The sequence below is a fragment of the Helianthus annuus genome, chromosome 9 (assembly GCF_002127325.2).
Source record: "Helianthus annuus cultivar XRQ/B chromosome 9, HanXRQr2.0-SUNRISE, whole genome shotgun sequence".
Taxonomy (NCBI): Eukaryota; Viridiplantae; Streptophyta; class Magnoliopsida; order Asterales; family Asteraceae; genus Helianthus; species Helianthus annuus.
In genome coordinates, this window is record NC_035441.2 from 173,440,587 (window position 1) to 173,462,833 (window position 22,247).

General features: G+C 35.6%; 2 protein-coding genes across 5 annotated transcripts; one reads left to right on the forward strand and one right to left on the reverse strand.

Moving 5' to 3' along the window:
• The first annotated feature begins 693 nt into the window (after positions 1-693).
• LOC110879657 (ADP,ATP carrier protein ER-ANT1) lies at positions 694-3,698 on the forward strand. 3 transcript variants are annotated; one of them, XM_022128167.2, is made up of 4 exons: positions 694-866; positions 2,462-2,726; positions 2,835-3,206; positions 3,294-3,698. In XM_022128167.2, the coding sequence occupies exons 2-4, from the start codon at positions 2,469-2,471 to the stop codon at positions 3,567-3,569; spliced, it is 906 nt and encodes a 301-aa protein (XP_021983859.1). In that variant the 5' UTR covers positions 694-866; positions 2,462-2,468; the 3' UTR covers positions 3,570-3,698. The 3 variants fall into 3 exon arrangements, with proteins under 3 accessions (XP_021983859.1, XP_021983858.1, XP_021983860.1); XM_022128166.2 differs by having other exon boundaries at positions 695-866; positions 2,362-2,726; XM_022128168.2 differs by having other exon boundaries at positions 695-866; positions 2,365-2,726.
• Positions 3,699-4,645: 947 nt separating this feature from the next.
• On the reverse strand, positions 4,646-21,862 carry LOC110879658 (truncated transcription factor CAULIFLOWER A). Of its 2 annotated transcripts, none has more exons than XM_022128171.2 (7): positions 21,516-21,862; positions 6,152-6,227; positions 5,991-6,055; positions 5,796-5,895; positions 5,655-5,696; positions 5,124-5,203; positions 4,646-5,016 (listed from the first exon to the last, which is right to left on the reverse strand). In XM_022128171.2, exons 1-7 carry the CDS (start codon positions 21,845-21,847, stop codon positions 4,902-4,904), a joined length of 810 nt encoding a protein of 269 aa, XP_021983863.2. In that variant the 5' UTR covers positions 21,848-21,862; the 3' UTR covers positions 4,646-4,901. The 2 variants fall into 2 exon arrangements, with proteins under 2 accessions (XP_021983863.2, XP_021983861.2); XM_022128169.2 differs by having other exon boundaries at positions 5,124-5,245; positions 21,516-21,853.
• Positions 21,863-22,247: the final 385 nt, after the last annotated feature.

Here is a 22,247-nt window from a genome sequence, read left to right on the forward strand (position 1 = left end):
GTAATAACCTTTTGCCACTGGGTTTACCTGGGTGTTTGGGCTTTTGTTAATTGTTAAAAAAAAAGTATATTTACACATTAGTGTCACAAGCTTCTACAGTAATATATAACAAGTTTGATGTACATTTATGAAAACCCATTCATATAAAACTGTTTATATTTTTTTCTATCTAGATAAACTACCACTACATATATATTAGTTAAACATGTCTGGGTTGGCGTGTACAAATTGATGAATCCGAACTTGACCTATGTGCTTATTAATTAAACAGATTAACTCTAACCCAAACACACTTAAAATCATATAATTCTAACACAAACCATGTAACCAATATTTACGTTTAGTCAAAAAAGAACTGAGAAGTTGTATAACAGTTGTAACGAGATGTAGTAAGACTATAAACATGTTAAAGCTCAAAGGTATTTTGAATTTTGAAATAAATTATATTTGTATTCTAATTTTATATGATTGAAAATTTTAACTTGTTAGCAACCTAAACATGATCTAGACAAGTCATTAAGTGAGTTAAATTGAACAAACTACAACTTAAATTCCATAAAATATAAGCTACATGCATAAAGCCACCTCAGCAGTCTACTATACAATATACAAAGGCTAACCAATCACAAATGGAGACAATTATCCTTTTAACGAAATTAATATACTCCACTGATAATGTTCAAAAAAAATATACACTGATAAATTTATAAATTTTTTATGCACAACACCTTATGATTTAGGGGAAATTCAAAACCCTATGTGGCTCAATCTTCCCCATTTTCCAATCTCCATTGCTGAATTGGTTGTTTCCCCATTTCAGTAAACACACCAAATCTTACACTTTCTCTGTTGGTCGTCATCAGCAGGTCACTTTCAATTCTGTATCATTTTTTCTAATTGTACTATTGCATTTGGTTGGTTTGTTTATCGTTTGTCAGCCATCTGTTTTGTTCTTGAATGGATTTCTACCAGTTATATGACGAGTGCCGATTTTAGCTTTCATATTTCATCTTCTTGTTAGGGTAATTCGGATTATGCGTGTTTAGATTTGCGATATTGTTAGGTTTTTTTATGAGTTTATCTTCGTTTTGAAACCGATAGATCGACAGGACAGGATATTATTATTATAATATAAGATTAGACTATTTATCTCTGGTCAAGATTTAAATGAGTTTTGAAAAGTTCAATTGCTGATATAAGCATACTATAAGTCTGATTTTTGGCCAAGACTTTCGGTTGTAGTTAGTTATTATAACTGTTTTTGATTAGTTAGATGTCATGACATCTTGATGTTAGGGATTCGGGTTTGCAACACACACACACACACAATCACTGCAGAAAAGTAAAACGAACACAGCTGCAACCAGGAATTTATTATTTCTATGCTCTAACGCTGGTGATGAGGAATTACAAGTACAAGCATGATATACATAGATACATGCTTAGGCAACAAGAAAACAAAACGGGCTGATAATAAAAGATTAGGGTCAGCTCCTCCTGGCTACCCGTAAACCGGTTTTCGTTTTTCTTTAGTTAAAGGAGCCCAATCAAGACTCTAAAACCCAACACTTGATAAGTAGTTTGCTTACCTTCATATGAATAAAAGGGAAATGATTAAGTTATCTGGGTTCACATGGTATCAGAGCTAGATGTATATCTTGATTTCATTTTCATTGGTTGTCCGTCCGTATCTGAACTCTTATTTTCTTCAACTAACCTATTTTTCAATCAAATGTCTTCGTTTTACTTCGGTATCCACAAATTAAGTATGCTGGATTCGTAGTCCACACCTATGGTTAAATCACTTGAAGAACAACTCCACGTTAATCATGATGATTTTACAACCAATTTTATGCTATATGCGCAAAATCTGAACGGCTGAGGTTTCACTTCTGAACTATGGCATTGTGTTTTTTGCTAAACGCAAATAATGTAACTCATGACGTATGTCTGAAAGCACGGATGATTGAAACATGCATCACTTAGTGGTATTAGTATAACTTGTCTATCGACCAATAACTTGTGAACTTGTGTGTATGGTCCTGATAAACTTTCTTGTATCTCTTCTGTTTTTTGCCCAAACACAAACAACGGAACTCGTGACGTATGTCCGAAAGCACGAATGATTAAAACATGCATCACTTAGTAGTATTAATATAACTTGTCTATTGACCAATAACTTGTAAACTTGTGTGTATAACCCTCCTCTTTCTCCTCTTTGTGCAAAAGAGAACATTCCCCCCCCCCCCCCCCCCCCTCCTTTTATAATGCATACAATAATCTACTGCTTGTACCATTAATTGTGATTTCTCTATTGTTGTGGTTATTATTTATTAATTAGTATAATGACTTCCTTTGCAGCAGCAAGAGTTAATTTTCATGTTACTTTCTAATGTTTGAGCAACAAAATAACTAATTACGGCCTTCTCTTTTTACCTTTTCAACCATCCAACTAAAAAAGGTTTGGGATGGCAACAAAATCAGAGAGATTTTCTTCTGATTTTGTAATGGGAGGTACAGCTGCCATAATATCAAAAAGCGCAGCAGCACCGCTCGATAGAGTAAAGCTTTTACTACAAAATCAAGGAGAATTATTGAAAAGAGGTCAACTCAAAAAACCGTATACAGGGGTCAGCGATTGCTTCAAACGGGTCTTCAAAGAAGAAGGCTTTTTCTCTTTTTGGCGCGGTAATCAAGTAACCGTCATTCGATATTTCCCAACTCAGGTAACCCCTTCACTAATTCACCTTACAACAGTAATAATGTCTATTTCAACAACTTGAGAATTAATTAATAATAATATCTGATTGTTAAACGTGTTTGAAGTGTTATAGGCTTTCAATTTTGCTTTCAAAGGTTACTTCAAAAGTCTATTTGGCCGGTCAAAGGAGAGAGATGGGTATACCAAGTGGTTTATCGGCAATATTGCTTCCGGGAGTGCTGCTGGAGCTACCACTTCGTTGTTTCTATATCACATGGATTATGCGCGTACGCGTTTAGCAATGGATTCAGCAGGTATTTCAGCCGATAAAAAACGACAGTTTAACGGGCTGTTCGATGTGTACCGTAAGACCCTTGAAACCGATGGCATTAGAGGGTTGTACCGTGGATTTACGGTTTCAATCGTGGGAATTACTATGTACAGAGGGATGTACTTTGGGTTATACGACAGCTTGAAACCTACCGTCTTAATTGGACCGTTTAAGGTGCGTTTCAATGTTTCATAGCCGTCTTGTTAAATAAGTTTCGGTTTTTTGTTTATTATGTTTCTGACATCTGGCGACAACCCGCAGGACAATTTTGTTGCTAGTTTTTTCTTGGGTTGGAGTGTGACAACGTTTTCTGGGTTTTGTGCATACCCGTTTGACACACTTAGGCGAAGAATGATGATGACTTCTGGTGAACCGATAAAGTACCGCAATGGTATACATGCGTTGTGCGACATTATACGTGTCGAGGGATTCTGGGCGTTATACAGAGGGGTTACTGCAAACATGCTTGTCGGTGTAGCTGGGGCTGGTGTTCTTGCGGGGTATGATAAACTGTGTCGAATTACATACAAGTCTTGATACTGATGTTGACTTCTGGTCAATAACCAACTTCTGTATTTTTGTTTACTGAAAAGTTGTTTTGAAAGATGGAAAAAATACACACCATATTGAAGTTGAAATGCCATTGAAAAAGAAATGATTCTTGCATTTGATGTGTACGGTTTGATAAGAATCGAGTTTAACTCGATTTAACTTCATGAGTTAACCTGGCTGGTTATGAATTTTGAAACCATATTGTATCCATTGTGTTTGTTGGGAAGTCTCAAATGATGGACTAAGCAACAACATAATCTATTTAAGCTTCAAATAACATGAAACATGAATTACAAACGACTTTTTACCGATCTAATTTTGAGCAAGTTGCGACTTGCGAGGCACGATTTAGTTGGTCATAAAATCTGTACCCGTGGAGAATCGCATTGCGGCATTCTCGATAAAGGTTTGTTGGCATCAAGTTGAATTCAAACCTTGAACCGGTATGCTGTGTAAGACCAATGTTGTAAAAATCGGGAATAGTTGGCGATTAATTGACACTTGGCCGGTCACTCATTAATTTTCCGGGAATCATCCACTAATGGGTAGTCGGCCCTAATCATTCCTAGTCGATTGGCAAAAAATCGGTGATTCCAGCCAAACCCTGTAAATTCCAATCTGATTAATCGCTGGCGTGTACCCTATAAAAATGAGTGTATATATAAAACTAAAATGGATCGAGAAAGGGTTCACATATCTACTTAAAATAATTACCTATAAAAATGTGTGTATATATATAAAACTAAAAATTACATATAAAAATCCCAATCCGATTAATCGTCAGTGGGTACCCTACCGGCGGACTAGCGTCTAGCTAGTTTTACAACCACGTGTAAGACTTTTATCGGCCACTTGAGTGTTGATCAACAACTTGATAACGATCTCAACTCTCACGTATTAGCTTGAATAACTTTGAGGAAAGCAAGCTTTTAGAAACTTGTGTGTGAACTAATTATTTAGTTTTTTTCTTTAAACAACAAACTCAAGTACACCTAAATTAAAAGCATGAAACCACCCAAGTACACCCTAAATTAAAAGCATGAAACCACCCAAGTACACCCTAAATTTAAAGCATGAAACCACCCATTTCCCTAACCTTAAACAGGTCAGAAAATAAGCTTTCAAAGCCATTTAATATAAAATTTGGTGAGGATCAAGCTAAACATCATCCATATTTGTTGCATCTTATGTACTAACCAAAAAAAAAGAAACCATACATATGCCCTTTAACATCTATTATGTTATTTAACAACCGATCGCCACAGACTGTGATGAGAGACATTGCTGTATACGCATCCATATACCATTACATCATCTTTACTTATTCATGTGTTGAACCATCCAAGGTGGCAAAACTGTTGACGATTGACGTTGTTCTCTTGGGTTCTCTTCTACTTCACCGTCACCACCACCTCGTGCCTCATACCTATTACTGCGTATTCACGCCAAACACCTCAGCTTTCCATTCATATTTGATTATTTATGTTTCATAACTTGTATAAAAAAAATAATAACTACTTTAAAAAAGAGTAACAGTACCAGTTGCTTAACATGCCCAAATGAAATAAAGGCATCATCTCATGGGTTTGTTGTTCCAACTCTTTCTTCTTTTCTTCAACCTGCTTAGACAGTAAGTTGTTTTGATCTTGCAAATCCTTGTCCTGCCGATACGTTTTTAATCATACCGTTTATCTTGTGCATCGGGTTTTATACAGGATAATTAAAACCTTGTAAATTGTTGTTATGTACTACTGTACTAGGTTTACCAAAGAATCCAGATGTCCCCAAACCAAACCTTAAACCTACTTAACAAAAATATGCTGTCTACTAAATATGAGATATGAACCAGCTGGGGTAGCCCAGTTGGCCACCGACACCCACCTCTTACCAAGAGGTACCGGGTTCGAACCTTGGGGCGAACAAAGTACCCTCAAAGGGTCGGCTCGGCAAGGGTATTTACTGCCAGGCTCAGGCTTGTCGGGTGGCGGCCTGGGAGGGGTTATCCCCTCCGCGGTCAGGGGTACCGTGCATTACCCTTTTTTTTTAAATATGAGATATGGGTATAGGTACCTTCTTTTGGAGCTGAGAAATTGATTCAAGCATCAACTGATTCTGCAAATAACAGAAGCTCAGTGTAAATTTAACTACCTAAGACACACACACACACACACACATATATATATATAATATTTGGTAAATGAAATGTTATACCTTTTTTAACCTAATGTGTTTAAGAGCTGAATCAATTTGCTGCTCATAACTGTGAAGCTCTTTGAGACTCAAGGAATCAAGGTCTTCTCCCATTAAGTGCCTATAAAAACAAAATCAATACATCATCTTTACCCTCTTTACTTCAACTATATCAACTTTAACCAAACATGATCTTTATGCTTTTATTGCATCTACCTTTGTGTTTTCTGCAAAAGCTCAAGTCTAGCTTTAAGTTTGACATTTCCCAGTTTCCACATTTCCTACAAGAAGTTATTATATATAATTCAGTCTTCCCTTTTTATGTAAAAAAAATAGTCACGCAAGATCGATTTTTGAGCATTAAACAGTTGACGTACTTGTGAGTCGTTAGGTACTGAAGTATGTTGCATCTCAGAAGAGTGTCGCTCGTACCTATCAAGGATCCTTTCCATTCTGTTGGTAAAAAGATGGTGTTATTAGAATTTTAAATGACAACAAATGAAACCAAGATTATATAAAGCAGCAGCATTACAAGTAATTTAAGCATTTTCCTGTAGTTTGTGACATATTAGTTTTTTGCATCTCTTCTTACTGTCTTAGAGTGTGACATGCATGTGTACTACAGTAACTTCATCATGCAAAAATAAATTAAACTGATGATAAAACTCATGATAAATGTAAACAATTGTTGCTTAGCAAGTTAATATAATTAGAACAAGAAAATAATATCTCGGTACTTGATAATTAAAATTTTAATCATAAATACTAACTAGTGTCGTAGTTACCCGCGCGTTGCGTGGGGACGCGGTTAGAATTCAGAACGTATACATGACAACCGATAAATAAATTTGTAAAATTGAATAAAATGATATCTGAATGTGTTATGCTATTTGCGTCGTAACTCGGCTCTAAACAACCAAATAATAAGAAAAGGTAAAATAATATGGTAAATAACAAAGGTAAAAAAAGGTAAACGATAGAAACTCGGTTGGTTTCAGTGCGCTCGTTATAGCAAAGCTATGCAGTTATAGCGGTCCGAAATCGAATAGCGGTCAAGGTCCGCTATATGATATATAGGTTATAGTGGTGGTATAGCGGTAATTTTTATACCATGCATAATTTATGTATTTTTATATATATATAAATATAGGGTAAGGATATTGTAAAAAGGGCCTAAAGTGTGAGAAGTGTATTATAACACTATATATAATACTATATAACACCATATAAACACCGTATGACAATATGTAACACCATATAATACCATATAACACTATGTAACACTATATAACAATATATAACAAATATAACACTATACATCTATCATAGACATGCTATCAGACAAACTATAGTGTTATATTTGTTATATAATGTTATATAGTGTTACATAGTGTTATATGGTGTTACATATTGTTATACGGTGTTTATATAATGTTATATAGTATTATATATAGTGTTATAATACACTTCTCACACTTTGAGCACTTTTTACAGGATCCTCTACCTATAAATATATCTTTGAAAAATATTAATAGTAATATCAAAATTCATAGTAATATCATTCCAGATATTAGTAGTAATGTCTCCACTTCAAAAATATTAGTAGTAATATCAATGATAGTAATATCATGCATGTGAAGAAGGAGCTTGGACAATCCATTATCAAAAACATGTTGCAAATCTGACATAATGTAAGACATTAACACAATCAAACACTAATAGATTTAGGTTTTAATTGGTCGTACATAATAGATTTAGGTTTTATTTTGCATTTGGGACTTATTATTTTACATTTGGGCCTTTACCGCTAAAATCCATGCTTTAACCGCTATATAGGTTGCCAAATAGCGGTATTTAGCGCTGCTAATAGCGGAACCGCTATAGGCCCCCGCTACACACCCTAAGGTCCGCTAACCGCTATAGCAGTGTTATAGCACCGCTATTGACTGCATAGTAGCAAAGAAAAAGAAAAGTTAAAAAATATGTTCAAGCGTTCTTAAAAAATACCTTCGCCACACTCGTTATAACAAACAAAAAGAAAAGTTAAAAAAAATATGTCTAAAACGGTATTAACGTGTTCGTTAAAAAACTATTTAGGGGAAGAAAAGTAATTTGGTTAAAGTAAAAGAAAAAAAATACGATAATTAAACTACATGGGTTACAAATGAAAATGTTTACACTAAATAACGAAATAGATTAAAGGACAAGAAAAATATTATTCATCTTCTTATAATTCATATAGAGATAATACAAGTTACCAGTATTAATACTATTATCATCATAGGGTAGGGATAGTGTAAAAATAGTGTAAAGTGTGAGAAGTGTTTTAAACTCTAATGGTTGAGATCAATAGGGACCAAATTGTAAATTGTGTTTTAATTATTTTGACTGATTTGAAAATTGTAGGGGTAATAGTGTCTTTTTATATGTTTCAAATAAGGTAACCTCTCCTAAATTTCAGCGATCCTTTTTAAAACTTATTCTAAAAATCCGGAAACATGTAACTGCTACCAGAAAATATATAACACTATATAACACCATATAACAATATGTAACACTATATAACACTATACATCTATCGTAGACCTGCTATCAGAAAATATAACACTATAACACTATATAACATTGTACATTCATCATAGACTGCTATTAGAAAATATAACACTATAACACTGTATAAAGACCTTCATTCTGCATCCATCACTATATAACACTCTATAAAACCTTCATTCTGCGATTTTCAGAAATTATAATTGATGAACGATAAAAAAAATACAAATTCGTAGATTAATTTGTATTCCTATAATAAAGGGTGGCGGTTATAGAATGTTATCAATTAATTGAATGAATGAGAAAATTACTTGCTTACCCTTTTAAATTAATTAGATTGAGGACATATGTCATCTTCACAGTATTTCTTACACTTCTCATACTTTATGCCCTTTATACAGATAATATGAGAAAATAATACTCATTATTATCATAATGCTTGAAACTAATGCACAAATTCCTACTGGTATTAAGAAATTGTAAAAAGGCAAATTAATTGACAAAGAAGGTAAAACTTTTTGTGTTTATTCATGACTAGTCATATTTCTACAGAAGTATGAAGTGTAAATGCACATTAAATTTCAGCTTGGAAACCCAGTGGAATAATCAACTGCTATACGAATACTTTAAATATTAAAACTGATTGTATTTTTTAACCAATTATAGGTACCATAATCATATACAGCAACTCAAATTTGACAATAAACGTATACTTTTAATATGTTTCAGAAAGTTGTCTTTTAAAATTTACAGTTAGTTATTTAATTTCATTATGGCATCCAACAGTGGCGGATCCATAATGTTTTTTCATCGGGTTCCTTTTGCTAGATTTTCATTATTTCTCACTATTTTTTTAAATCATATAAAGTTTCCACTATTTTTTTCCAAACCGCGGGAGTTCCCGGGAACCCACAAAACACCCCTGGATCCGCCACTGGCATCCAAGGTTAGTCATGTCAATAATTAACATGAATATCTCAGAGATCAAATAAGAAATCAGGTATAACAACAAAATATATTTATAATCAGAAGAAATGATAACGGAAATTAAATGAAGCATTTTAGTGTAATAAAATGTGTATATATATGTATAGAAAAGTGTATCGTACAATATGGCTTGAGGTACGAAGCGTACGCAATATCAAATTCGCACGTTATGTTAAAAAAATGAAAATGGCATGTTCAAAACAAAACAAAATGAAAATCGCATGTTTATAAAAAAACCAAACTTTGCATGTCAGTAAAAAAAGACAAAATTCACATGATGTTAAAAAATACCAAAATTGCATGATATAAACCAATTTTCACATGTTGATACTAAATCTCGTACGTTTCGTACGTTAAGACATATTATATAGTTTTGTCTAATCACATATGCCTTCATTAAGTTTTGAGCCCAAGATTTTTTAGCTCAATATGTTATTCAATTTAGGCTACCTTAAATAGCTAAGAATTTATATCCTCTCATAATAAATCTTTCATGTTGCCCATGTTGAACAGATTAGAAAGAAGATATATATAAAGGCTCATTACTAGCTTAAATATGGGGTCCTAATCCTTTACCCCTTTCATAACATGACCAAATGAGAGGATCTTAATCCAATAACAGATGTGAATTAAAGTAATGGATATAAATATCTTTATAGCATTATTGTAAGGTTTGGAAATACTTAAAGGGAAGAATGGTGAAGCAAAGGTGATTTTTATGTGACTTGCAAAACTGGCATATATGCAAATCAAATAGAGTTATCTTTTTACCTTTCTGTCTAAGACCATGCGTAATGGGGCGTGAAATCCCTCATTCATGCCCCCCCCCCCCCCCCAATTGCATGAATTGTGTAAAAATTGCAAGGTGGTTCATTTCACGGGTGAAAATTGTAAACTCCAAGATTATGATCGGCGGCAACGGTCAATATGTTAAATAAAAAAAACGTCATTTAAACCCATCACCTCACCATATTTACAAATAATTCTTATACACATTCTCTACTCTTACACATATTCTCTTCCACAAAAACTATTAAGTATTGGTTTTTGTGATGAAAAGGTACAATGTTCTCATTGATGTACATAGATTATATATAGACTACAACCTCCAATTTAGGAGAGAAACAAGCTAACTGACTTTGACCAAAGACTAAGAGATAACTACCTAAAATACTATGTAACATAAATACAATAATCACAAGGCATAAATCATGGCATAGATCATGTATGGTTAACACGCCCCTGCAAGATGGAGGCTCCGTTGGAGACTCCAATCTTGGATCGAATTGAGAGAAATGGCATTCGTGGTAGTGGCTTCGTAAGAACATCTGCGAGTTGATCTTTAGAGTTGATATGTAAAACTTGTAGCTTGCCCGCATTGACTTGTTCTCTAACAAAATGGTAGTCCAAGGAAACATGTTTCATTCTGGAGTGATATACCGGGTTGGCGCATGGGTATGTGGCGCCGGTGTTGTCACAAAACAGTTGAGGAGTGTGTGGTGGTTGGATTCCCAGCTCATGAAGAAGATTCTGCACCCAAGCAATTTCTACAGCTGCATTAGCTGCAGCTTTATGCAGCCTTGTACTCGGCCTCGGTAGATGAACGTGAGACAGTCTTTTGACGAGAAGAGCACCAAAAGATAATGTTGGCACCAAGGTATAAGATGTAAGCTGTAGTGGACCTGCCGCCATTGTTGAGCCCTCCCCAATCCGAATCAGAGAAGGCACGAAGTGTAAGGGGAGAGTGACGATGCAAATAAAGCCCGTGGTGTACCGTTCCTTTCAAATAGCGGAGAACCCGTTTGAGGGCTTGCCAATGAGATTGTCTAGGCGTGTGCATGAATTGTGAGAGTTTGTTGATAACAAATGAGATGTCTGGGCGAGTGAATGCAAGGTATTATAAGGAACCAACAAGTTTGTGGTATTGGGTGGGATCAACGGTGGGAGTGGAGTCAACGGGTACAAGAGGATCGGATACACTCATGGGAGTGAGAACATCCTTGGCGCCATCCATTTTGAAGGCACTAAGAATGTCATGGATATGACGATGTTGAGATAGGAAGAGACCTTGAGGGGTAGGAATAACCTCAATACCTAAGAAGTGATGAAGAGGACCAAGGTCCTTGATTGAGAATTTGTGACCGAGGGAGGTGATGAAGTTTTCCAGGAAAGTGTTGTCACTACCGGTTATGACGATGTCATCGACATAGACAAGTAAATAACACGTGACACCATGGTGATTATAGATAAAAAGAGATGGACCAGATAAGGATTTGCGAAAACCGAATTGTATCAGGAAGGTAGTGAGCTCATTGTACCAGGCCCGCGGGGCTTGTTTGAGGCCATATAGAGATTTTCGAAGTTTGCAGATATGATTCGGAAATTCGGAGTGGGCAAATCCCGGTGGTTGAACCATGAAGACATCCTCATGCAAGGTACCATGGAGAAATGCATTGTTAACATCAAGTTGACGTATGGCCCACTGTTTGGATAGAGCAATGGACAAGACGGTGCGGATCGTAACCGGTTTGGTTACTGGACTGAAGGTTTCGAAAGAGTCCTTGCGAAACTGTTGATGGAAACCTTTCGCAACTAGGCAAGCTTTGTACTTATCAATGGTGCCATCGGCCTTTCGCTTGATTCGAAAGATCAATTTGCAGCCTATGACATATTGGTTGGTTCGCGGAATGAGCTCCCATGTTTGATTATGAAGTAACGCATTGAATTCAAGATCCATAGCGTGATGCCATTGAGGATCTTTCATAGCCTGGGTGTGGGTAGTGGGTTCAAGTGTGGGTGGTATAGGGTGGAGTGAGGAGGAGTTGATGAAGTTGGAATTGAAGTACTTTCGGTTAGGTTTGGGCTGTCGTTTGATTGGAGGCAGTGAGGGTGGTGTGGTAGTAGAGGACTGCTCAGTGAGGGAAATCGGAGATGGCTAAGTAGGAGTGGAACTCTTATGAGAAGAGGACGTTGCAGCGGAGGAATACTCGGGAGAAGAAGGATTCGATGGTGTTTGAGGAGGGTTGTCTGGTCAGTGGATAGAGAGGTGGAGGTATGAGATGTGTCAGATTGTGAAGGTTGAGGTGAGCTCGGTGGGTCCGGGAAAGAAACAGGAGTAGGGTCGGGTTGTGCGTTAGTGTTGGGTGGAGAGGTGGAAATATGAGTGGTGGAGTTGGGAATGGTAGCAGAAGAAATAGAGGGTGATGGAGTTGAAAAGGTGTTTGGTGATTTATCAGGAGATAAAGTTGAGGGGTGATTTAGGTGAGGTATGGGAAAATAATAAGTTTGAGGAGGGTTGGACTTTGGATGTTCAGTGGGATGGGCAGGGAAGATGGTGGTGATGAATTCAACATGTCTTGAGTGATATAATTTTTATGTGGTTGGGTCAAAGTATTTAAAGGCCGATTTAGATGTCGAGTAGCCAAGGAAAATGTAAGATTGAGATCGATGTTGAAGTTTGGAAGTGGGGTAAGGACGCAACCACGGGTAGCAAAGACACCCGAATGGTTTGAGTTTCATGTAGTCGGGTGGTGTTCCAAATAACATATCATATGGGGTTTTGTTGTGAAGGATTGGAGTGGGAAGGCAGTTGATAAGGTAGACGGCGGTTTGGAATGCATGGGACCAAAATTTTTGAGGAAGGTTGGCATAGTGAAGTAAGGCAAGACCCGTCTTGACAACATGACGATGGCGTCTTTCGGCAACATCATTTTGTTTGGGTGTATGAGGTGGTGTAGTGAAGTGAGTAGTAATACCATTTGAGTTTAGATAATTTTTTAGACCAATGTATTCACCGCCGTTGTCTGTAAAAAGAGACACGAGAGGTGTCTTGAAGAAACGTTCAACAAGAGTTTTAATTGTGGGAAAAGGGTAGAAACATCGTATTTTTGTTTCATTGGGTATAGCCACACATATTTGGAGAAAAAATCGACAAAGATGACATAGTAGTTAAACCCGTCAATAGAGGTTTGCACCGGTCCCATACGTTCGAATAAATAAGTTCTAGAGGTTTGTGAACAACAAATGAATTGGAGCCAAAAGGAAGTTTGTGGCTTTTATTTAACGAACAAGATGTACAGTGAAACGACTCGGGTGATACTTTATTACACTGTAGTCCTAATTTAGTAATTAAGGACCTAAGCACTTGGTATGATGGATGCCCAAGAGTATGGTGCCACGCGAGTAGAGATCTTGTTCGAGTTGCATTAACTTGATGAGAAGCAAATGGTCCGTAGTAAACATCATTGACGTTCACTCCCCGCATGAGATGTGCCCCCGTGCGTAGGTCTTTAACCAAGAAATGGAATGGAAAAAATTCAACAGAGACACGGTTAGTGCGACATATTTTAGCAACGGAAATGAGATGATTTCCTAAACGAGGGACAACAAGGACATTATCTAATAAAAGAGGTCGTGAGTTGGTAGGAATTTTTGTATGACCAATGTGAGTAATGGGTAGAGATTTACCATCGCCTAAGACAATCTCATCTGGGCCTCCATATTCGGAAAGAACGGGCAACGAGTTTTGATTTGGGGCCGTATGGCCAGATGCTCCAGTATCCCACATCCATGGTGGTGTCAAACCTGCAGTAGGATAAGCAGAAGTATAGTTAACTGAGGGTGCCAAACCTGTGGGACCATAACCCGGGTAGTTGTAGTCGCGTAGGAAGCGTCCTAGTTTGCGACAGTCCTTAGTCTCATGGCCAGGGATGTTACAGAAATGGCAAAAGGTATTGTTGCGGTTGGGGCGGTTCTGATTTGAATGGGCAAGTTTGTCTCGGTTATTCCAGGAGGGTCGAGGGTTAGGTGTCCGATTTGGTTTTTGATGGCTGTAGTCAGATTGTGGTTTGAAATAACTGCGGGCAGGATGTTGTTGGGTTTGGTTTACCATGGTGATGAGCGGATCAGTGATAGCTGGAGAAGTTTGTTCATCAGGTTTAGATGTCATGATGACTGTTGTGGTATGTGAAGAAAAAAAAATAAAGGAAGGTGATAGGGATCGTGAATCTCAGAGGAGATATTGGGAGGCTCTTGATACCATATTAAGTATTGGTTTTTGTAATGAAAAGGTACAATGTTCTCATTGATGTACATAGATTATATATAGACTACAAGCTCCAATTTAGGAGAGAAACAAGCTAACTGACTTTGACCAAAGACTAAAGGGCTGTTTGGTAGCCTCTTAATGACCATTCAGATGCTACCTCTTAATGGTTTAAAACCTCTGAATGAATAAGAGGCAACCTCAAGTCTGAATGATTAAGAGGTAACCTCTGAATGGTAAATCATCACATGTCACATTCTTCTACCTTCTCATTGGTAAAATTCTTAATGGTTCCATTAAGAGGTAGCCTCTTAATGACCATTCAGAGGCTACCAAATAGCCCCTAAAAGATAATACCTAAAATACTATGTAACATAAATACAATAATCACAAGGCATAAATCATGGCATAGATCATGTATGGTTAACAAAAACAACATCAAGATTCAACAAACCAGTGAGCCGAAGGTCAAGAAAACACACACAACATGGTAAACAAACAAAGAATACGCTTTGGCTCGTGCTTGGCTTGACGTATCCGAGGACCCTAACGTTGGTGAATAATTTCTTTTTACATTTCTAAATTTGTTTTCCATCGTTAAAAGTAGTGTTTATGTTTTTTTTGTTTACTCACAATATATATTTTAGTGCTTTTTATACATTTTAGCAAAGTATCAATATAACGAGTTTTGGTTGAGGATTCGGGCCAAGTTTTTGAACAAATCGGTAAATCGGAAGACTATCGGGATCAAATTATGAACAAGTGGAGGGATATGCGGTAAAATTAACCGAATACAATAATAAATATAGTCTTTATGGTGAATGAAATAATTTATTTTTATTAGTTATGTACTTTTTCTAAATTTTAATGAAATGCTATATGTATTCTATTAGTTAAGAATGTTTATATCGATCTATTATGTGCCTCTGCATCTAGCACTGGGTAAACCCCATACAATAATTGTCCTAGCTCTACCGTATCTTTTGTTTCATTTCTTCTGCAATAGTAAGAAAAACTTCTTGGATTATGGATCTACTATCAGAAATTCAATGCGTAATCTCAGCATTCAATGTGTATTCCTGAATAATCTCATTTTTCAATTATTGAATCATTTCATTTTACCAAGTTCAATGTTAGCGAGATTATTCAACATTTTTATGTTTCGATGCAACAACAAGATGCTATTTGTAACAAGTAGTTTTGTTGGTTGGATAATTGGTCACATTTTATTCATGAAATGGGTACTTTTTCAATATCATTTTTATTTTTAAATGGTTAATAGAAAATGTAAAATTATTTAATCATTGGGTTATAACTGAAGTGATTGAAATGGACATGAATCACTATACACTTTTTTTTTTGCTTAAAATACATATAATGAACCTATTAAATAAAGCACTAATAAATAGGGGTTATGAGAAAATTTAAAAAAATGGGCATATGATTCAGGTATGTAGTCTGGGTAAACGAGTATGTGGTTTTGGCTAATCGGCTCAGGTATCACCTAATTTCACACCCACAAAAACTTTAAAACTAATTTCATACTCGGCCTCATACCCATCGGGCTTCGGGTATACCTGTCCCGGATGATTAGGGTTTCGGGCATACCCGTCGGTGTAACGATACCGATACCAAGAAGATTAACATGGACCATTGTAACAACCTAGGCAAATGCCACATCGGCCGAGGCCAGGAGAGATTCTTGGTTCATAAGACATGCATCACCTCTTAAATCAGCAACGCGTTTTGGGCTTAGTTGGTTGTGGAGCACATAACCCATCGGGGGCAAAGCGGGCAATATTGGTGGTACGAGAGGCCGGGATGATGTCACGAGAATGGTTGATCCAGGGGAAAACAACGCAACTAATGATCACATGGAGCGTATCAAAACAAAGACAAATCACGCGAATGGGTTTCCTCGTCAGGATCATGAAGAAGATGAAACATAGTTGCTTCAAGCTAAAGATGAAGAACCCGCCCTATTACTCATTGTATACAAGCAAGAGGAAATTATGGGTAGGAAAAATTGTTCGGTGTGGACCTTTGCAAATACATCAGAAATTGAAGACAATACATAACCAAATGTTAAAGGGTTGCAAGAGAACATGGATCTGATCGGTGACTGATAAAGGTAAGCACGAATGAGCGTGAAAAGTAACTATAAATAGAGGAGCAAGGTTATTCGAGATCTACTGGGCGTGGAAGATCCCTTGACAGAAGATCCCTGGACAAACAAAAAATCGACGTCATTTTTGCTTATTGTTCGATATCTATGGCTTATAGTGTAACACCCTAATTTTGGAGGAATTTTGAGGGGTAAAGAGGGTCTATAAGTTATGGATTTATGCTAAGGCCTAAGGATGGGTATTTTGGTAATAACATCAAGGGCCCTAGTTTGGAAAGGAGGTGCAACACCTCATTCTTCACAACCACCATGTTCGGCAAAGCTAGAGAGAGAAAGATCTAGAGAGAGAAACCTCATATTAGGTTGGTTCAAGCCGGATTTGCAAAGATGGGTTGAAAGGGAGCATTAGGGAATCGTTGACGCTTCAATTTCAATCGAGAAAGGGTGATTCACATTTGTTTTTAGTTGGGTTTCATAGTTTCAAGATCGGTTCGGTTTCAAAGGTTAGGATCCTTACCAAAGCTCGTTTATAATGAATGTTTGTGCATAGAAACGTGTTATACGTTGGTTTCGAAGCATTTGGATGCATAAAGTTAGTATCTTGGATTATTTTTCAGATCTGGAATCCATAGCCGACAATGAAGTTCAGATCTAGGGTTTATTGAAGAAGACATGTATTTTTGTGCTTCACTTTGCGAGCATGCGAGGAACATTGTGTACGAGCAAAGTAAACCTTACGCTTGCATTAGTTTACGCTTGCTAATAGTAGTTTGCGCTCAACCCTAAGTGGAACTATACTTTGCCCATCACTTGACTTTGTGCGTGAGCATAGTCTGTGCATAGACTTAGTTTGTGTGTAAACCTAGTTTGCACAAGGTGGGGTTTGCGCATCAGCTTTGTAGCACAATGCTAACTTTGCGTTTGTATGTTAACCACTTTGACTTAGAAATCTAAGTGTCGGGATTCTTCAGTTTACAGTGACTCGGAGCAAAGTAGTGCAAGTGAGTTTCTAGACCCCCTTTTAGACAGTTTTGAGAGATGTGCATACTTGGTAGGGTAATGTAAAGTATAGTACGAAAGTTTAAACAATGAAGGTCATTGAAAGGAAAATTTATGAAATTATTGGTTTTTGGGCAATCAGCCCGGATGATAGTAGGAAACATTTTCAAATAATTAATGTGATGTTTTTAAATTGATAGTTTAATTAAATTCAGCCAAATATGTAAATGAAAGTCAAAGCTAAATGTAAAGATAAAGATATATATAGTAATGATGCATTGTATAGGGCAGTTACCTACGGGCCCGCAAGTCTTGTTATGTGGTCCAAGGTTGTGAGCCTAACCTATAAGGAGCATAATACAAGCAGTTACCTATGGAGCTGCGAATATGGCAGTTACCTATGGCTGCGAGCATAGGGTGGTGACATACGGAGCTACAAGTGGTTATACAACTAACGATATGAGCGATGATGACAACTCATTGGTGACTGTCATCTCAATGATAAAGATAAAGGTTAAAGTTTAACGTATGTCATGTGAATGTTTTATTAAAGAGTAAAATGCTAAAATCGTCCCTAAGGTATAAGTCAATTTTCCATGTTCCATCCAAAATGACTATTTTGTGCATTTGAGTCCTTCAGGTTGTCATTTTCATCCTTGAGTTTGGCAATTTATTGCGACTTTCGTTCCTCGAAATTTAGCCCTCAAAGATGAAAATGGCAAAATATCAAAACATTTTGGATGAAAATGGTACATCAGGGACAAAAGTCGCAAAGGTGGTCAAACCTTAAGGACGAAAATGACATTTTACTCTTTATTAAATGTATGTTTTTCTAGTATTATTTACTATTTTATTTAAACTAGAATTCACTCAGCGTGATCAGGTTAAAGTTTGGCTAGTGGAGAGCTTTCGGGTATGGCAGTGGCAATTGCAGAGACTACCCGGCAAGAAACTGACATCACATACTATCTTGTTATGTTTGAGACGTTTAGACTATGGTTGTATTTGACTACATATTTGGATTTGCTAAAAAGTAAATCAAACGAATGAGACTTCGTGTTTAAGGTGTTTCAGACAAAAAGAAGTATGCATCTCTAACACGAAAAGGTGGACGAGTCCTAAGGAGGCAATGCTACATACTGAAAGAAAGGAAATTATATTTTGCACACATTTTACATGTTTTGTGTAAGATTATGTAAACCATGGTTTTCACTAAGCATTATTATCCTGTGAATGTGACATACATCTAGCCTTCAAGGGTAAAGAAGATATGAATAAAGTTGGAATCTAGTAGAAGGAAAGAGAAGAATATAAGTTATTTTATGCATGTTACAGTATATATATAGTCTTGATAGCTTGTTTAGAAACTACACCGAGTAAGTAACATTATTATCTTGTTTAAACTACTCGTATGTTTAAGTTACAATTAACATAAGTAGCAGAGGTATGAAAGAAAGTTTTTAATAGCTAGCTTATATTTACAAGTTTGAGTTTATATATTCAATTTAGTTTTTGTAATACATGCATGTATTTATATACATATACATATGTCTTATCAACATTTGATATTCTTTTTCAATCTCTCTTTTCATTTATTCTCTTGATTTTGATACTCTTATTCATCTTATTATCTGGAGGGTATACCATTATCCAAACTTAATGTATTGTATTATATAAAAATCTATTTAGTTGAGGGGAAAAAAGAAATGCACTTGAAACCCAACAAAAGGAAAAAGATAGCATATATACATACAAGACTACCCGATTTTACATACAATTATTTATGGTGTTGCATGATCATTAAAAGGATATGTTGTTCTATATATTTTATATGAACACGTGCTATATCCTTTGATAATACTTTTCAGATGAATTTGAACTCATATACTTATTTTATATGAACATGTGCTATATATATATCCTTTGATAAGACTTTTCAGAAGGTTGTGCAAGTTACTTTTTAAGTAGCCATGGACATAAAAATGTCCTTGTGAAATTTTACGTGTATAAGTTGACATTTTGTTTTGTAAAGCTCATATGATGGCTTGATAAGAGAATATTTATATTGCACGTGGAAGGACCAACGTGACGAATCTTAAATGGGTGAAATAGCTCAGATCTATAGCAAAGGTAACGAGGCCTACACAAATCTACCACACGGTTTGGGAAATATATATCGTTATATGATTAAGTGTGACTTAAGTATTTTAACTGAAATGTAACATGCAAATGAACTAAGACTTGATTTATTGATATGCATTAACAGGTTTTGCTAAGACGATAAAAAATTTGACCAAATCACTCAAATTAATTAGAATATATGAAATTTGACTTGGTTTTTAACAATTGTATTTTAAAATCATATAGGAGTAGAGTGAATGTTGAGACGTATGTGAAGTGAATTTGGACCATTGATCAAGGCAAATCAATGGCTAAGATGATTCAAGTGAGAATTTCGTAATTAATTGACATAAAAGCAAAAATGAGAAAACCACCATTGTTGCTTTTTTTTTTAAATATAGCTTCACCTTTTTTTTCAAACATAGATAACTTATATATACTTCAATATTTTTTATGAAAGAATTGTACCAGAAAGGAGCATTAATTGATGTGTGTATAATTGTGCATAAATGTATATATTTGACTGTATGCTATTATATATATAATGTTGCATAATTATATACATAAGTATGAGCTATTATTATACATATTTTACTTAATTACTCATGTGGTGCGTAATTATACCACGACTTTGTACGCTTCGCACCATATTTTCACTTCACATCACATCGAAACCACCTCTGTGTGTTTGAGGAAAATTTGGTATGGTTAGAAAATTTGACTATGTCCTTATAATCATATAACATATTTTGAGGAAAAATAGAATTTTGAGAAAATGTTATATGATTTACATAAAAGTGTCTTATATGAGTGATATGGCTATGTGATTTCATATACTGTTAAAGATTGTTTTGAACTGACTAATTATTTATCATATTGGTTAATAAGCACAAGTGAAGATCTGGTTCAAGTTTTTGGGTATTTAAGTATCCACTTAGTGTTTCTTAGCATGTGTGATATGTGGGTTCAAATACTGAAATAATAAATTCCCAATGGATTATGGTATTCTTACAAGTAACTTGAGGCAAAGGAAATATAACTACTGTTTTCTTTAGGCAAAGTAAATATAAAAGTAATTCTACTTTGTATATATGTAATTCCTTTAGGCAAAGGAAATATAAAAGTAATTCTACTTTGTTTTTCTATTGGTTAAACAATTAAAATAAAGAATTACAAGTTGCATAAAATTACTGTTTTTGTTTGGTAAATGATCAAGTTAGTCAAAATATATGTACTATTAACATTTTTCTGCAATGTATGTGTATTATATGAAGTGTAACTCATTGCAGGTTAGGTTGGCTAGATACAGCTTCATGTAATAAACTCTTGCTGGTGTTTGGTACTATTTGTGTATTTAGTTTTCACATGTAGGAATTAAAAGACGTTGTTTAAGAATTTATTGAATTTGATTTAGATAAGAATTAACTTGATGGTGATTAGCACGTACAAAAATCTTCAAACAAAAACAGAAGAGATCGAATAGACTACTCAAGGATTTAATTTCAACTTGCCTGATATATTTAGTACATCCACTCTAATTGTTTTATTTCCAGTTTTGACACTAACTAATAAACTTTCCTCATATGAAAACATAGCAATATCGCTGCTACAGTTGTACCAAATTTGCTAATTCCTCATATATGTAAACATAGCAGTATTGCTACTACAGTTACACCAAATTTGCTAAAAAATCAAAAACCCTAAAAACCACACCGACTTCATTCCAACTATCATATTCGATTATTATTCTTATCCTACACCAATTTCAGGTTTCATAACAGGTACGATACAAGAAAACCGTGCATGAATTCTGTTGATTTCATGTACGGTTTCCACATCGGCATGAATTAAGTTTATCAACGAAGACAAAAGCGTAAGAAAAGTCAACAAAATAGAAACAAGTGAGAATACGTACGAAGCATCGGTAGCGTATTCGCAGAGCTTTCCTTTGGTGGAGAAGATGATGAGAGCGACATCGGCTTCACAGAGAACGGAGATCTCGTGAGCTTTCTTTAACAAACCGGATCTTCGTTTAGAGAAAGTGACCTGCCGGTTGATCTTATTCTCTATCCTCTTCAACGTCACCTTTCCCCTACCCATTTTTTTTCCGATGTTCTCTCTCTCACACACACAGATGGACTTTGGTGTTCTATAGTTATAACTGTATGCAGTTGCTTTGCTTTTATCTCTCAATTGTCTTTCTCCAAAATTTGGGATAATAAATAGATAGATAAATAAATTACTCATTGGTTGTTGGGCATCCACCCAACAAAAATGTATGTATATATACATATAAAAGTCTTTACACTAAATTATAATTTCTTTTATATGGAATAATAATTATATCTTTTATTTGAGATCGTTAATCACTTTTAATTCTACTGACTTGTGTATTATAAGGGTGTAAGGAGTGGTTAAATACTTTGGAGTGACAAACTAAAAAATCAACCAATGAGAGTGTGCCACGTCAATCAGTGAAAAGTGTTTAAACTTTGGTGAAAAATGTTGGTAATGGTTTAAACACTTGGTGAAGTGGTAAACTTTTTTTAAAAAAAAAGAAAAAGGTGTGATTGGTTAAGAGATGGCATGGACCCCACCCCACAAAACCCTCTCTCTCATACACTCACTCTCTCTCTCCTGCTCCCTC

What these genes read in the sequence shown, in the direction of transcription:
- LOC110879657 (XM_022128167.2), top strand. Translation starts at nt 2,469, where the DNA reads ATGGCAACAAAATCAGAGAGATTTTCTTCTGATTTTGTAATGGGAGGT. An exon ending in TTCGATATTTCCCAACTCAG is followed by an intron (nt 2,727 to 2,834) that starts GTAACCCCTTCA and finishes GAAGTGTTATAG; the next exon opens with GCTTTCAATTTTGCTTTCAA. An exon ending in TCTTAATTGGACCGTTTAAG is followed by an intron (nt 3,207 to 3,293) that starts GTGCGTTTCAAT and finishes GACAACCCGCAG; the next exon opens with GACAATTTTGTTGCTAGTTT.
- LOC110879658 (XM_022128169.2), bottom strand. Translation starts at nt 21,847, where the DNA reads ATGAGTAATTTATTTATCTATCTATTTATTATCCCAAATTTTGGAGAA. An exon ending in TTTCTCAGCTCCAAAAGAAG is followed by an intron (nt 5,246 to 5,654) that starts GTACCTATACCC and finishes ACGTATCGGCAG; the next exon opens with GACAAGGATTTGCAAGATCA. An exon ending in TTGGGCATGTTAAGCAACTG is followed by an intron (nt 5,017 to 5,123) that starts GTACTGTTACTC and finishes GTGAATACGCAG; the next exon opens with TAATAGGTATGAGGCACGAG.